The 18,080-nt window shown below is 44.5% G+C and overlaps 1 protein-coding gene across 2 annotated transcripts in view; it reads right to left on the reverse strand.

Moving 5' to 3' along the window:
• Positions 1–18,080, reverse strand: part of PRKAG2 (protein kinase AMP-activated non-catalytic subunit gamma 2) — a 216,322-nt gene that overhangs the window by 128,470 nt on the left and 69,772 nt on the right. For both annotated transcript variants that reach the window (XM_062568789.1, XM_062568790.1), the window contains exon 3: positions 8,288–8,567. In XM_062568789.1, coding sequence (XP_062424773.1) covers positions 8,288–8,567 — 280 coding nt within the window. The remainder of the gene's footprint in view (positions 1–8,287; positions 8,568–18,080) is intronic.

The following is an 18,080-nucleotide window of genomic DNA, read 5'->3' on the forward strand; positions in this document are numbered from 1 at the left end:
GTCACTCCAGCCTTCAAAAAGGGCAAGAAGGAGGACCCAGGCAACTATAGGCTGGTCAGCCTCACCTCCATCCCTGGAAAAGTGATGGAGAAGCTCGTTCTGGAGGTCATCTCCAGACATATGGAGGAAAAGAAGATGATCAGGAGTAGCCAGCATGGATTCTCCAAGGGGAAATCCTGCTTAACCAACCTCATAGCCTTCTCTGATGGAATGACTGGCTGGGTAGATGAGGGCGGAGCAGTGGACGTTGTGTACCTTGACTTCAGCAAGGCTTTTGACACTGTCTCCCTTAACATCCTCCTAGAGAAGCTCAGGAAGTGTGGGTTAGATGAGTCGACAGTGAGGTGGATTGAGAACTGGCTGAAAGGCAGAGCTCAGAGGGTCATCATCAGTGGCGTGGAGTCTAGTTGGAGGCCCGTGGCTAGTGGTATCCCCCAGGGCTCAGTACTGGGTCCCATCCTGTTCAACTTCTTCATCAATAACCTGGAGGAGGAGGCAGAGTGCCTTCTCAGTAAGTTTGCTGATGATACCAAGCTGGGAGGAGTGGCTGATACACCTGAGGGCTGTGCTGCCATTCAGAGAGACCTGGACAGGCTGGAGAGCTGGGCGGAGAGGAACCTCGTGAGGTTCAACAAGGGCAAGTGCAGAGGCCTGCACCTAGGGAGAAATAACCCTAGGCACCAGTGCAAGCTGGGGGCCAACCTGCTGGAGAGCAGCTCTGCAGAGAAGGACCTGGGAGTGCTGGTGCATGACAAGCTGACCATGAGCCAGCAATGTGCCCTTGTGACCAGGAAGGCCAATGGTCTCCTGGGGTGCGTTAGGAAGAGTGTTGCCAGCAGGTCAAGGGAGGTGATCCTGCCCCTCTACTCAGCCCTGGGGAGGCCTCATCTGGAGTCCTGTGTCCAGTTCTGGGCTCTCCAGTACAGGAGAAACATGGAGCTGCTGGAGAGAGTCCAGTGTAGGGCTACGAGGATGATCAGAGGGCTGGAGCACCTGCCCTATGAGGAATGGCTGCGAGAGCTTGGCCTGTTTAGCCTGGGGAAGAGAAGACTGAGGGAGGATCTTATCAATGTGTACAAGTACCTGAAGGGAGGGTGTCAAGGGGACGGGGACAAACTCTTTTCAGTTGTCCTATGTGACAGGACAAGAGGCAATGGGCAGAAATTGAAGCACAGGAAGTTTGGCCTGACCGTGAGGGGGAATTTCTTCCCTGTGAGAGTGACGGAGCACTGGCCCAGGTTGCCCAGAGAGGCTGTGGAGTCTCCTTCTCTGGAGATCTCAAGGCCCGCCTGGATGCAACCCTGTCTAACATGCTCTAGGTCATGCTGAGCAGGGGGGTTGGACTAGATGACCTCCAGAGGTCCCTTCCAACCTTACTGATTCTATGACTCTATGTACAGTCACAGAAGTTGGACTGAATGTCCACAGCATCCATAGCCTGAGAAGTGATGTCTTTTTCTGCATTAAAGTTGCTGCCACCACCTTTGCCAAAGACACATAACAAAATCACTAGTCATTCCTATTCAATACCAAATGTCAAAGGCCCTTCTCATGCCCACTGGGCTAGTATGGGAGACTTTGAAGGTATTGCATAAGTAGAAGTGCTGTCTCCTTTCCTGGGATTACTCAGTCACTACCAGGTACAACCAACACCAGGCGCATGGAAAGGCTCCTGGCAGAAGAGGCTGCAGAGCTCTGCTGCCTTGCTTGGAGGTGCTCAGGCCTCTGCTAAATCAGCTAAGGAGCCCTGATGGGCCCTGTGTCCTTCCCCATCTGTCCACAGTTCACAGCTTGGCAGCCCCAAAAGGTCTCTGTTATCTTCAGTATCTTCAGATCAACAGGAAAATAAAATAAACAAGTGTATGTAGCTTGAGGGTTACACAAGAACTAGGGGCTGCCAGGCTGGGTCTAGAATTTATTTAAGCACTTACTACCCCAAACTGTGTATTCTTCTATCCTGTGAATGGGTTCATTTACTCCATATTTTCCCAGATCAGAAAATGGATTGATTCAACATTTATCATGTTTGTTCAGCCTATTCTTGAGGCATTTTCCATGGACTTCACATGAAACAAAATACCGAGAACCTATGATATCTAGATATTCTAAGTTCAGCTCTGATACCTTAAGAGATGGATAAAACTGCATCATCCAGCTATATATCAAAAAAGATTTGATGCACAATGACATTTCAATGTGGTCATGACTTGTGTTCACTAAGATTCAGATAAAACATGGTACTTCCTCTCAATAGAAATTAGGCGCTTAAACATGTTTGAAAATCTGCCCCTACATGTTTTAACACATTTTAAAACTACAGATAATTAAAGAAAAAAAAACAAGAACAAAAAAAAATGGTCTACTGTGATTTGATAGTCTGAGACTTCAAAACTCTACCTGTAGCTTTACTGCTGCTTAGATGACCTGTGGAGACACAAAGTGGCTTGCATGTGAGCACTGCCCTGCAGGCATCTCTGCTCCATGCAGCCAAAGGCCACTAGCACTGACAAGGCCATCAGGGTTCATCAACCTTTTGAGATGCTCCAACTGTAATTTCTATTCCCCCTGCATGCCAGCAGCAGTCTCAAAAAGAGCAAATGTAAATCTAAGGTCACCGTCTTCTTGTTTATACATCACAAGGAATAACAACTCAGTTACTAAAAGCAAGTTGGATGGTTTCCAGCACATTCCAAAGTTTAAATCCCAGGAAAGAAAGAGAAGATGGGGATGAAGATGGTTCCAAGGCCTGTCCACATATTCTACAGATGAAAATTAGGGTGAAAATTTTCCTTTCATTTGCACCATTGCACCTAAATCATTACTGATTTCAAGAAAGTTTAAAAAATCCTTATGTTCTAGAAAGAGTGGTAACAAATAAAGAAGTATGTCAAATATATATATACTGAATATATGTGCACCTGTACACATCAGGAATAATAGTGGGCATGTGAAAACTAAGGTGAAATGGGAAACGCACCGAAAGATCTCTCCAAATAAAGTAAGATAAATCACAATGGGCAGAGTTTAACTAGAAAACCCATCTGCTGCTGGCAGCAGATGTCAGTAACTGGCACAGCAGAAATGGTGCTGAGCACGGCCTGTCTTTGTCCCTGCAAAGCTGTATGCAGCACTGGGTCAGCTGCAGCCACGTTGACACGTGCTGTCTGCAAAAAGTCGTTCTTCTATTGTAGCCAAGACTGCAAAGATTAGCATTACTCCCCCTTTCTGGCTCTGGGGGCAAAGCAAGATTGAAAAAGTGTCTTAGATGCTTTTGCACACTGGCACTGGAAAACAAGGAAAGCCAGAAATAGCCCTGCTCCTTTCTGAGGTTTTATGGATATCCCGTACGTGTGTGAGATGTGCTGAGCTGCAGGGGAGGATGGAAGGGCCCACGCTACGGTAAACCTGGTCCGTAGGGTCACCGGGCACTGCCCGACCCTGCTGCCCTCCTCTCGCGTGGTGGCTCCCGGGGGCCGGCACGGGCAGAGGTCCCGGCTGCCGTGCAGCGGTTCCCTCTCGCGCCCTCCTGGCCTGCTGCGTCGGCAGGCTGAGGATCTGCGAGCGCAAGCTGGAAAAGCAAAGATGAAAACGTCCACCGTAAAATCTGGGGGGAATCAATTGCAGTCTAAAGCCTGAAGAAGAGCTGTAGTGCAGACCTGCTGCGGTCAGGAGGCCTTCAAGGGAGCGGGGCTCGACGCGGCCGCAGGAAGCCCTGCAGGTTTTTGCCCGTTTCTTCCCTGGGCTGTTGGAAACGAGAGCTGCTTGCTCCATCTATGGGTGAAAGCTAGTACAGTCATAACCTTTTCCTATACAGTGCATACTCTAACCATGACCAGCTCGGCCAAAAAATAATTATTAGAATGAGTAAAATACATGACAACTTCTCCTTATTACCTCCTGCATCCTCCTGAACAAACCCTACTTCTTTGTCACCGTAGCAGCAGGCATCCTTGTTATGGATTACTTTCTAGGCACCGTGATTAATAGTACAGAGTTTCAGAAGGGGGAAAATTATTTCCTAAGAGAAAGGAGAAAATTAAAATTTCACACTGAAACATTTCCTTCGTCAAATACGGTGCAAGTTCACTACTATTCAAATATGACTACTAGCTTCAAGGTGTGTGAAAGCTGGGTAATTTTAGATTTAAAAGTTCGGCAAGCAACCTCTAATTCCCAGCTAATTTATGCTTTGATGCCATTCGCAATAGTCAAATTGAAAGCTTTAGGTCAATGGAAACCTTTTGATTGCTTTCCCTTGCTATTAGAAGAGATAGCACCAGCAATGTGTCATGATTATTGCTACAACTTTAATTGGGAAGCAGGATTAGAAAATTGCCTGCTGTCCTTCAAAAAGGGCATTCAGCTACCTCCAAGTATGAAGCTACATTTTTATGACTTAAATTTCACATAACCATGTACTTTTAATAAAATATTAATGGTACTTGATCTTAGCGTATCATCAGGGATAGCTTCCTAATTTCCACTCAGGAAAATAACGCTCCCCTCAGTTACCCGTATACACGTTATTGTCTCAGAAGCGAGATTTCAAGCAAGACAGTGGAAAAAAGTAATCTGAATTGAGCAGATCTTTTTCCTGCATTTATTTCGGATCCCCTTAGTTTGCTTTACTGACAGTAGATTCATGCTAATTTTTATTTTTTGTTAGCACTGTACCTACTCATACGAACTCACGCACAAGAAATGCATCTCTTTCAAGCTGTGCCCTCAGAGCTAGCACAGTTTGCACAGTTAAAACTCAGTAAAGTAGTAGGGCTCAGATCCCAAGCTGTTGCCTGGGAGAGCCGTTAATGCAGTGTGAATCTGCAAACCGAGCAAATCAAAGACAAGTTGGAAAGCAGTTCCATAACTGCAATTTTAAACTCACTTTTCACAGCACCTCAAACTTTAACTTACATCTATTACCTCTTCTGTTGTTATTACAGCCCTTGAAATACAATCTCAAGTAAGTTAATACCTGCTCTGTCACAGCATGCTGCCAGCTACGTGTCACAGGTAGTAATGTAAATCTGGAAGACACCAGTTACTCATTTTTTTTCTTACCCAATCTTCTACCAATAATCAAAATGCAATTGCTCGGTGTTCCTTGGCTTTTCACTTGCCCACACTTTCCCAGATACGTGAAAGTAGGTACTGAGCTGCACACCTGCTACCCCCAAACCTCTGCGGGCTGCTGGCAGAAGGTGCTTGGGCTCGGCAGATGGGCAGCGCTGGGTGGGTCTGCGCTTCACCTACCGGCGGAGCTTCGTTTCGTTGTTGGAAATGGGAACGAAACATATTTGGAGAGAGTTTTATAGAGAGAGGAGCAGCATTAGCAAGTCATTTGTACAACCACAAAGCTAAGCACAGTTCATCCCAAAGCCAAGCTCATTTTTAAATTATTGGTCTAATAGCGCTGTTTTAACCCAAAAGAAACTTGTGGACAAAACAATACGAAAGCTGAGAATTAATTTTGAAAACACTGTTTTGCAGGAACCTGCTACACACACACAGAAAGGGCTCAGCTGGCAGCCACACACACCTCATCCCGAAGGGACCCAGCGGAGGACGCCGCATTCAGCGCCCTTCCGAAGGGGCAACGCTCCACGGGAAGCCCTAGCGACCAGTTTACCATTTCAAAGCTGTACTTGCAACAAACCTGAAATGGCTAGCAGCTAAGTAAAACTCATAGGAAGATATTTTTCCTTTCAAGGCAAATCTTTTTTCAGATCAGAGGGTTACGGGGTACTTGATGCTGCACTGGGTAACCGCGAGGGAAGTGAAGCAGAGAGGAGCCTTTGGCAATTGCCAAAACAAGCCTGGCAATATTAAAAGTGAGTAAGTGTTATTAATTTCCAGCCTTAGAGTGGAAAATGCTTTAAGTCTTGTGCCTTCAGATCAACTTCTAGTTTAACATTGTCATATGCTAACCATTAATGCCCTTCCTAAACTGCATACATTCAGAAGGCAAAATAACTTTGCTGGGAAAGGAGAAACTGCATGGGAAAGTGAACGCTTTAAATACCACACATATCCTTTAAAATGAAAACAAGCTAGGAAGAAGTTGCTTCCAAGAAAAACAAGGAATACACAGAGTAACAGGTTAGTTGGAGTTTTGAACAATGCGTAGGAGGAGGAAGTGGAGGAAAGACTGGGTTTGTTACTTAAAATGAAAACAGCATCTACTCTCCCCACATACTGCTCCAAGACGGTAGGGAAATGACTGTAGCATGGATTCAAGTCAGGTAAAGCAAAAAGCAAGACGGGGAACTTTCATTTCGTTCTTTTTCCAACTGCAGTTAGTCTGGATGAAGTGAAAATTTACTATATAGCAAAAGGGGAAACTCCAGTGCAGCATACCCCAGAATCAGAGAAGAGCTGAGGCTGGAAGGGATGTCTGAGGAGCTGGACCAACTCCTCCCTGCTCAAAGCAGAGCTAACGTCAACTTCAGGGCCTTGTCCAGTAAAGCTTTGAAAATCTGCAAGAGTAGATTTATATTAAATAACTATTATTAAATAAAATTAAATCCAATTAAACATAGTAAACCTTAACAGTGTAATACCTGAGCCCTTGTTTAGCATATTCAAAATAAAATCTGTGTCTCTGCCTAAGTCTTTGTAAAAGAGCTAAGTGATGGAAAAGCTCTTAGTAAGGAGTGCTCTGTTTTGTGGAAGGCTGAAGAATGGAAAGAGTTATCAACGTACGAGCTTTCATCACCGTACCCCTTCCTAGACACAGTTCCTCCTGCGTTAAAAACAAACCACCACAAACACTCAAGCCCAGCATAATTCCTGCAACCATCTCTTGAGTAGGAGGGTCATGGATATCTTCTGTTAGCTCTAAAATAGCATGGCCCTGTTCCAAACCTGTTCCTGCTACAGTGATGTGACCTTATCAAAGGACTTTGCTGACTCCTGGAAGATTCCTTTATTTAATATTCTGACGTACAGGCCACCTAGCTAGGATTGGACTTAAGCTTCCAGTCCTGCACCACAGCACTGTGTTTAATTGAACAACTTAGTTAAAATGTCACAAGATGGCTTAGCGATGCAACGTGTATTGCTATTAGTCATACAGCTGCAAGTTCTTCTCCGCGTCCTGAATCAGTAGCATATTGCCTATGCAACATTAAAGTCTGTCTGGATTATCAAAAAGAGCTTATATGGACCTTAATTGCTGTGAGGCTTGAAAAAGAGAGGCACGTAATAAAAATGTAGAGAAGAACAAATGCCCTTGAACAGAAATGAGAAGAACAAATGTCCTTGAACAGAAACGATGTTGGCTGTCCGCTTGGAGTCTCTGTTCAGAAACACTGCCTCTCCTCCTACTTTCAGTCTCCTGAAAGCATTTCAAAGAGACGCAAGGACAGTAAAGATGCCATTTCAATTAAGTTGTGCCAGAACTCCTGATAAACATAAATAAAAATCCTCTGTGGGTTTGCGCAAGTGTTTTTGTGTATATATGTGCACAAAAGTCACGATGAAATCATTCGTTCTGATTAAAACCAACATTTTAAAGGGAAAACCTGATGAAGAAAAATGAAAATGTTCCTCCTCATCATATTTATAAGTCACAGAAAACTATCAGTGCATTGCAGTAATATATCAGGCAAATATCAGCTGATACTTATTCAGCACTTAGATATACGCATCATTAATGCTGTACCTATATTGTCACAGAAGGTTTGGCAAAATTTACCATTGAGTTATTTCTTCTGTTCACATAAAGGAAAACATTGTAGACTGAAAATGCAGCGGTATGAAATTATTCCTCTTTTTCCCCAGTAACTCATTCCCCTTCCTATCTCCACTCTACCCTAGGCAGAGCTGACACGTCTGTTTGTAGACCTGCACTACGAACATTTATTCAGCGAGGAAGTTTAAAAATCATAGCGGTTTCTTGACCTTGCTCACTGCAGAGTGCCAGAAACAGTGTGTTAGCCCAGGGGCTACCAAAGAGGCAAAATCTGTGCCCAAAATAAAGGAGGCAACTGCTGTGAAATCGTGACACTCCCACGAACAAGACAGCAGGATTTCTAACCACAGCTCTGAAGCATGACTTTCCTCCTCAGCCCTGCGTAGCTGTCTGCCCATGGGAAAATGCCACCCTGCAGAAGTCATCCCCTAGCTGACAGCCAGCATGTCAGAAATCGAAAACACGCAGTCGTGAAAGCAAAAATGAACAATTAGCACATGCCTCATCTGCACTTACTTCACTACCGCAGGTAAAGAATGGGCCAAGCCCAGAGGTACTGTGTATCTTCCTGAAATAACATGAGCAATTTCTTACTTTTTCTTGATCTGCAGAAAAACTTGATGCCCCCAGGAGAGGTAGACGGGTTAGAATTGGGGGAAGACTCTTTGGAGGAGGACCTGAAGATCCCACTGAAGCTCATTCGGCGTGGGGAGCGTGGGGGAGACTCCTGGTAGGGGAAGGGGAACACTGTTTTGGGTGAGCCAGGGCTATGTTTAGACCTCACAGGGGCAGAAACAGGGCTGGAAGGCCGGTTCTGGAGCCCTTTTGAGAAAAGGCCTTTTGAAGGGCTGCCTGTAGAGTAGCTTTCTTCGACCTAAGGAGGAGAGAAAAAAGGAAGAAAAAGAAAAAAACACCATTAATTCAATTCAATTTGTACCATTAGGTTTTCAGAACTTGTCTCCACAGACTTCACCTTCCCCAATACCTGGGACTCACTGCTGTTAAAGATGCCCCGAATCTTACATAAAAATTCAACCTATCTACATAGATTTTATAATAATCAGGGTTTTCTTTATTGTTTTTATTTGCTACGCATCTCTCCCTCTTCCTTTGCTGGAGAACCGAGGGGTGACTGGCAACCTCCAGGGCAATGAATCATCCTCCTTAAATGAACGCAGTGCTTTGACATCTTCCTTGTGAATTTAAGGACCTGTCTAGGGTGCTTAAATCTTCATTGCGCAGCCACAGCACAGACAGCGCAAGTCTCCAAGCCTCCCGACAGGTCTATACAACGCCGGGCAGAGCAACATGGGGATTTTAGCTCCGGCCCCAAAACAGAGCACCTTGGGTACGACCTTCCTACCTACTATATCTCTATCAGGACTTGCACTGGCTTTCCTGCAGCCGGATGCACTGTGTAGGCTTGGAGAGTGGGAGGGGGCAAAACCTCCCCCAAAACAAACTAAAAAAGAAGCAAAGATGAAAGTCTCCCCATGTACGATTTTCAGAGGCCTACTCCAGCCGCCGTGGGGTTTACTTGAGCACGGGCTATACATAGAGCTTATTTCCTCGCGGATGCACAAAATAGTTCTGTGGGCAGAAAACGTTTTTTTTTGGTCTGGGATCATTTCTCACAAATGCAAGGCTTGTTTGTGGGAAAAGGGAGCAGCAGGTTTGACTTTTACTGGAACGGTTTACACGAAAGGATAGATGAAAGAAGCAGAAAACCTCTTGGGTGCACACGTCCCCTTTCAGGTCCGCAAAGGGCTTGTGGATATACACTCAAACGACCGATTTCAGCTGGGTTAAAAATAGATAAGCAGCAGGTAACTCCCCTTTCAAATCTCGCCGTGTATGCTCCAGGCCCAGCTCCAGCCCATGCTCGCAGAAATACGCAGGAGCAGCACGATGGCCAGGTAGCGGCTCCCTCCGTACCACGGGATCACACTTCTCACACTCCTTTCCTTCCCCTGCACGGCCCTCGTGGACCAGCTGCTCCTTCCACGTGTGATGGGACAGAGGAACCGCAGCGTCGAGCGCGACCTGCTGCGGGGGAGCTCCGGAAGGGCCTGCAGAGAGCCCGGTCCCTCGCTAGAGAAGGTGGTGTTGAACCCAGGGGGTCGCTAGCAGGGGCACAGAGCCACGTGGACACGGCTGCAGCGCCCCGGCACCCGGCTCTATTCTGTCGTGAGGCCAGTCTCTCCTTTATCCCCACGACAAGTCCTCCGGCACACCGACCGTCTCGTGGCACCCGTCAAGAATAAGAGGGCACCACCCCTCAGCGGAGCCCGGGGATGATCACCGCACTGTAAGCAAACCGATCAACAAAGCGCACATTCATCGCGGGCAAACAGCCTCAGAGCAGTAACTTCTTCAGAAACGCTCATTAACTTCATTAAAGTATCATCTCCAAGCCGTCCGAACCTACCTAGACATCGCTTTCCTCGCAACTCCACAGCCCAGGGAACAACCACCAAACCACGCAACAGCACCTCCTTCCGCACTGCGATTTAAACGGGGCCACCGGCGCTGCTTGCCAGCTGGGGATGCAAAGTGCACTTCTGAGCTCACTATTAAGTACGACACAAATCTGCCACGACTGCTGTAATTCAGAACTGTTTCGAGGAGGGCAATTTCACTGTAATTTTTCCTAAAGTGACAAGCCATGAAATTTGTAAAGCTAAGAGAAGGAAGGCATTTTGGTGCCATCTTTAATATTTCATGCATCTTTTTGTGCATGCTTATTTAGTTATAGGAAAACACTCACGAGAGACCCTTCTAAAAAACTACGGAAACGTGCGAAAGCAATTCTAGAAATGCAAAACGCCAAAGAACATTTGTGAAATGACTGCAGCATCCCCTGTAAGTACAAGTCAGACGTAAAAGCAAATTGTGCTCAAAATCTGCATAGGAGCAGCAGGATGTTTTTATTTATTGCAATCACAACCAGCGTCTTTCCTCTCCTCGCGCTAGGCAGCAGAATTACCTAATCGTCTGAGCACCAGGGGGCACACTGCTAAATACACATGTGCGTGCTACTAAATTAAAGGAAATTACTACAACGAGCTCCTTCCCAGCTATTCTGTACGTTAATTATACACAAGTCACACCATCAAGGATGATAAATACCTGTGATTTTACTCTGGGAACTGCAGCAGTATTTCCTTTATAGAATATTATTTGAGGCTAATGGACTACAAGTTTTAAAAGATGATTAGGTGCCTCTCTATAAGCAAAACCAACAGCAACAACAGTTACCACAGCATATAAAAAAGCCAGTAGGAGGGCAATACGAATATAAATACACATAAATATGAATATGAATGTAAAAGGCAATATGAACTTTCATGCCTCAGGTGGAAATGCAGAAGAGTCTCCGCTGAGATATAAACTACACAGCCTCACGCAGATGTGATATAATGACTCCAGCAGTGGTGCTGGAAGAAGGTTATAGAGCTGGATACATCATCAGCCTGTTCTTCGTGCTTTTGGATTCATTTCCTGAATTTACTACTGGCAGGTGGGCACAAAACTCCCATATGTGCTTTTGAAATACAACTATTTTCCCAGCTGTGTTGCAAAGGCCAAAAAAGTACTGCAATCTACTTTCCCACACTAATGACCCTTTCACATCATCTTGTGTTGGTGCAGGAAAACCAGCACCGCGGGCATGAGTAGACACATGAAACACACCTAATCAATACACGTGGTGCCGTGGCTCTTCCGACCCTGACCGGATAATTAGGCTTTTGGAGATAAGTAATCCAAACAAACAATAAAAGTACAATACACATCAAGGCACAAACGAGGTCTAATCAAACAAATTGAAAAATTACCCTAAGTACTATGATAGCTCACCTTATTAAAAACACACACACACACACACACACACACACACGCAATATCCCTAGTTTTGGCTTTATGGAGAGCATACAGAGGAACTTGGAGCTCTGTGCCTAAGCGTGCATTCCCTAAACCTTAAAACTGCTTATGCTGGAAAGGTGGAAATTTCAGCTCCAAGCGAGTAGTGCCCGGAACAGCCCTAAGTCCGCAGCTAGGTAACAGCAACCTCAAAGCTCCCCTCTGTCATTTCAGCTGCATGCAGGAATATTTCTCTATTCCTCATCCCCTCTTCCTTTCTCACAACTACGCACTGTCGGCACAAGCCATCTGTGATGGGCCAGCAAAGCTCCATCTTTTCTCCCCATCATTTTCAAAAGATAAACTCCTAGACGACAAAACCCTGGCATAAACCATTACGAGTCCCAGACTACACCCAACCAAGGAGTGAAACACAGCTAGATGCAGCCTCAAGCCGCCCTGCAGTTGTCCGGCCCTGCTAACCCGCAACCCGAGGTGGATTTACCTTGTGCGGTGAGAACTCCCCACATACTGCCTGGGCACAGGGACAGCACAGGCCAGCGACAGCCCCAGGTTGCATGTGGCCACCTTGTTCTAGTGAGTGCATGAGTACAGCTGCACGACAGGAGCTGGGCCAAAGCCCTCTGCTCCCGTGCCAAAAGAATGGTCCCTGACCTGTTTTATTTACTACTACTACAGACACGTCCCGAGTGAGCAACCACGTCTCCTGTGCTATTAAGATTCAACCATTCTCAAGGTATCCAGATCTTCCTGCAGAAGGTCCTTCTCTCTGTCAGCCCAGAGAGCTGCAGGTACATCCCAGGAGAGACGGAAAAAAAAACTTCTGTCTGCATCATCAACAAATTTCATTAGCATGCTTCTGGTTTTTTGTCTCAGGTATATTGGCAACGACCAGTCCTAGGAATGGGCTTGGGGAAACTGCTATCCCTTCACCCACCAATATCTGCAGATCATCTTTCCCTTTAGGTATTTTCTTACCTAACTCATAACTCTTCAGTTTATTTTACCAAAAAGACTGAAGATGAAGACATTTAATCACTATCACATGATAATCCCAAATACTATGTGCTAAGAGACCAAACTATTCATACTTTGCCACAAACTAGTCTCCCATCATCCACACACTATCTATCTCAGTCTGGCCTCTTCTCATGCACTCACTGAAGTCTCCCCGACATAGTAATTTGTTTTCTTGCACTGTGTAACAGATCTGATCCCTGCTCTCTGTTTTACCAGCTGAAGTCTTCCAGGTGAATCCATTGCTGCTCCCGATCTAGAATTTAAGAACCACATAACTGCGGGGAAGGGAAGAGTCCCACCAAACACGGCTAGGCCCTGTGGCAAGAAAAAATGCCTGAATGGGAACATGGGCAGGATTGAGTGCTGCCAAGAAGACTCAGGCCAAGACCAGGCAGAGACTGTACTGGAGCAGAGGAAACCCAGGTACTGCCCTTGCCCCTGCCTCAGCACCTCCTCCCAGCCCTCTGCTTCCCTGCAGACTGCTCCAGGAACACATCCTTGACCTGTTGTAGACACATCGCCTTCTCACGAGGATGTCCTTGTTGCCCACATCAGGAACCACTGGGCTAAAGTATCCTTGGATCCTCCCGTCTCAGCTTCCACTGATTCGTCTCTCCCAGGACATATCTATGGCTCCGATCTGAGCTGTCTGACTCCTACCAGAACCACCTTCCTGCGTGCCATGGGATTTGCAGTTCTCAGTATTCCCGAAAAATCTCAGGCCCTGATTCAGCTTCTTGTGAATTTATATTCACCTTCAGAACAGTTTGAAAAAAAATGTCTTGAACAGGGAGGGGCTCAAAGTAAATAATGTTTCAAAATGCTTCTAAATTTAAGTTGAAGGTATTAAATGCTCCTGAGCTCGCCTCCTTTTTGCTCCATTTTGAATAGTTAGAACATTTATGGAGCACTGGAGGTTTGTTTTGCTTTTATAACAGCGAGTTATTTGACCTTTATTATGCCTCTCCACTTAAAAAAAATAATAATAAAAAAGGAGAAAGAAAGAAAGGAGAATAACAGGAAAAGAATTGCCTCCCACCATCCTTGACAGGGACAGTAAACACAATTAGAGACTACACACCAGATAGAAGTCTGCACTTATTTCCTGCCCTTCCACTGAATCTCAATAAAAAAGCTCTTTGATAAACTTAATTGGATGATTCTCTCATTCTGGGGGAATAAAAGAGCTCATAGATTCATAAGAGCTGCCTTGATTAGGCTGAACGATAATGAAGGATGTGCTCTCGCAGACACTGTGCGGTTACATTCGCCACCGTTAGCATCCTTGGTTGCCCATGAGCAATAACAACTGAGACGACAGAGTATCTTACGGGATCAGGGATGTCACTTCCCAAAATTAAAACACAATGTCACTTCCCAAAATTAAAACACAATGGGATGAGGCTGGCGGACGTGGGAGGCTATGAGAGCGCCCCGCACTGCTGTACGGGACGATCCGGGTCAGGGGGCAGCAGGCAGGACTGCGCGCAGGCAGCACAGGCTGGAGGAAAGGCAAGGCGTGAGGAAACTTCGCTGGGTCTGGGTGACAGCAGGAGGCTCCCGGCTCCACTTCCTAACCTCTGCCTCCACACTGCATTTATTTCAAGGCAGCGGAGGGGAAGGAGCCACCCACCCAGCACGGCAGCAGTCGTCGCCCATGCCCTCCCACCGCGGCTCGCGGCATCCGCGGCCCACGCCGCCCGTGCCTCGTGTTGTGGCTCCAGCACTGTCCAGGATACACTCCCCACCCTTCCCGCTGAAGCCAGTTCACTGAAAGAAACAGAAAACTAAAAGGCTGGGAAAAATAAACTAAAGGCAGATTTACTCGGATAGCCAGTGACGGGGGACTTAAAAAGTGCAGGATTTTTGGTTCTCCTCCCTGTTCCAAGGGTTGCTTGTGCAGTTCCCATTTATGAGTCACTGGACAAAGCAGAAAAACAATGCTGGGACCAGAACCAGTCCTTCAGTATGGGAGTCATTCCTCAGTTCTTTTTTGATCCCGGTTCGTCAACATTTTCCTTCTTTATTGACAGCAGAACTGCAAGACAGTGCCAAATGCACTGGTAACAGCCTACTTTTTGCCCTATTCCTTCGTTTGTACATCCAAAAAACCAAACAAACTAATCCGCTAGCCCCAGTATCACATCCAGAATCCGTGTAGAACTGTTTTTCTACCATTATACTCAAAACCTAATCAAAGCCATAAAAAACTTCCCAGAAGTAAAGTTCACATCATTTGTTCCTAGGTGTAACTCATCCCAGTTTGACCCAACTGGAATGAGTTCTGCTGCTTGCAAAATGAGTTTTAAGTGATTCAGATCATGCTGCACTGGAGAGTTTCCTGTTCATTATTTACCACTGTCTTCCACTCTCATTTTTGTACAAACTATAAATGTTATCAGTGATGAGTCTATATTTCTTTCAGATCACTGATGAAGTGTTATATAGTATAGCAACAGAATGTTTGTCTGCCTACAAAATTTCCAGTCCGCAGCCTCAATTTACTTGATCAGCTCAGTTTTTATTCACTTAACAGACTCCATGTTTATTTAGTATCATTCTAGCTTCTCAAATCAAAGCATACTGTAGTACTGATTTTATACATATGTCATGCCAATTCTATTACCTTTTTCATCCAAATATATAATTGCATTTAAAAACTCAAATTTGTTCAGTAAGCACCATTTGCGCTTACTTCACTTCAATGAAATTGAGTCTATTGTAACAGCATCATTAATTATCCAACATTAGACATTTCATTGTTTTAACCAGGACTACTGTTAGACTGAAAAACCTGTAAATTATCCTAAATGCAAACATTTTGAATATTAACACAATATTCATGGCAGCTTTTTTACAGTCTTTTGGAACTTCACTTCTGCTCCAAGAGTCATTCATAATTAGCACCAGTGTGTCAGAGAAAGCCCTGACAGTTATTTCAATACTGTTTTTTTCTGAGTTATTTGGATCTAATTTTAAAATTTCTACCTTTAGCACCTTCTGTTTCGAATACGCTTAAATAATTAGTAGGACAGTCACCATTGTCATCCAAGATAAACATCTCACCTTCTTTTTCTCCATGCAGAGAAAAGAACTGCTAATGAACACTTCTTTTCTAAACTTTATTTCATATTTTATGACAATTCTATTATTTCCATAAAGCAATAGATCGATATACTTGCTCAGATTTCTTTTCTTCTTCCTATCCCCTCCTCTATACATGCTTTGCAAGTTGTTGTCCTGTGGACAGTTTTCTTTTCATGTCATTTTCTTCTCTAAATCATTCACAATCCCTGGCTTTCAACCAAAAGCAATGACTAGCGGTTTCCTATAATTTCTACATCTCATCCAGTAATCCACATTTGAGATGAAGGATTCAAGGTGTCAATACCTCTAAAACGGATAATGCCATTTTTGGTACAGAGGGGCACTCATCACTGACCGCTATTCTGTCAAACCAGACTTGCTTTCTGTTTTCTTCTTCCTTACCGTTCACGATTTCCCAGGCCACTGCAAGGCCCCTCTTCCACTGTCTTTTTCCCAGACTGAAGAGTTCCAGTATATCTAATTGCTTCTCAGCTCCTGGTTATCCCTTCTATACTGCTGTATTAAGTTATCCTCTAAAGTCCTTCTAAGAAGGATTCAAGTCATCTCAGGACAGTCCCAGCCAGGAGCACTGGCCAGTCAACAATACCAATTGTTTTGGAGGAAGCCACCAGCAGAAGGATTAATGTACGCGGTCAGGATACAGGAAGGCTCAGAGTGTCTACCACAGGAACAAGAGCTGCAAGAGCTACCTATATGCATCACATCATGCCAAAACCTTCTACACAAGAGTCTTCAGAGCAGCAGATTATAATCTCCACTTTGAAGAGAGAAAGAGGAAAACTGAAGCTCCCTATTCCCTTCCTGTCATCAGGTCATAAAGGAAGAATACATCACTTACTGCTCATATTAAAAACTACATTAGAGATAAGTGATTAAGGCACTCGGCCTCAGGAAATGCATGGCACATCACCAAGCTGGCAAAAAAATCCTACCTGAACCTGAGCAAAGAATTTTCTGCACTTCAGTTCCCTAGCTGTGTAATGAGGTTTGTTGTCATCAGATAATGTGAGACACTTTTGTGGTCGAGTGACGAGAATCTTTGAGAAAAATGTTAATATAGTTTCTAAAAGCCTGTCACAAAGACCAGCCAAATTAAATTAACGGTAGGTCAGAAAGAAAGGTTGTGAACTGCTCTCCTCTAGCTTGATCTACAGCCCAGGCAATAGAGAAGTTAAGTGCAAAGAGAGATCCCTGATCAATTGCTGCTCTCCAATATGAGGAGTTAACAGAAAAATCACGCTACTAAAGAAATAATTTAGTATTAGTATTTTAATACTAATTTTAATATTTTTAGTACACAGAAGTTACACATTAGACTGTGATTTCAAACTTGAACAAAGCAAAATCATTTAACTAGAAAGTGAACAGTAACTCAGGCACTTTTTTCTGTAGCCTCAGCAGAGATGGCCATACTTTTACTCAGAATGACATAAAATACTGCAGTCTGATGTGGGTCAGCATTCACTAACAGCAAAGATCCCATCCCATGCATCGAGGAAAAAAGTGATACTTAGGATGAGATGGATGGAAATGGACTTTAGCGGATGATCTTATCAGAAGTTTGGTTTGGCTGAGTCAATTGGTTTCTTACCGTTCTGTTGTATGTGCTGAACAGAGCTCTAAGTACAATATTAGAAACTCTGGATCTTACACGCTCAACGAAAAAAGTTTAAAAAGCAATTTCAGATGTCAAGCCCCTCTCTGGCTATTCTGAAGTGAACACCACTTCTGTTAGGAGAACTTGAGTCAAGTTTAGGGAGAAAAATATCATTCACTGAAACTGCAAAAACAGGTGACTATTGAGATGCTGCTTTAGCTCTCGCCAAGACAACCACTCATCAGAAGAGAACCACACGACTACTAAGAGAAAACACAGAGGCATCATAAATGCTAAAGGCAGACTTTTAGGAGACATCATACAGTAGTGCCCATGAACAAGGTTAGCTTTGGTATATTTTTTGAGGACTGCAACTCGTGTAGCTTGTCACTATTCTTTGGGAAACGGAAGTGATAAATGAAGAAATCAATTTTTACCTAGAAACACTTGTCCTTTTCCAGCATGACAACACTTTCCAAAAACATCGTATTGCTCACTTTATCCAAACCCATCAAACAAGTGTCTTTTGGTAACACTTTGTTTCAGCTTCCCCGACATCTACATGATTTCCTTTGTGTCCATCACGAACTCCTACGTCACAGTCTTAAAAGGTCCAATGCAGAAAAGAACAAGGCCAATGTTATAAACATATTCAACTACTGATGGATTGCAGAAGATTTTTAAACAATTGTCCTTTGCTGTGAGGTGCAAAGGAATAGAAACTTGTGCTGCCAAGAGAGCTAAATTATTAGTGTTCTAGATGCAGATTAGCTTCACCAG

This window comes from Rhea pennata, chromosome 2 (genome assembly GCF_028389875.1).
Source record: "Rhea pennata isolate bPtePen1 chromosome 2, bPtePen1.pri, whole genome shotgun sequence".
Lineage (NCBI taxonomy): Eukaryota > Metazoa > Chordata > Aves > Rheiformes > Rheidae > Rhea > Rhea pennata.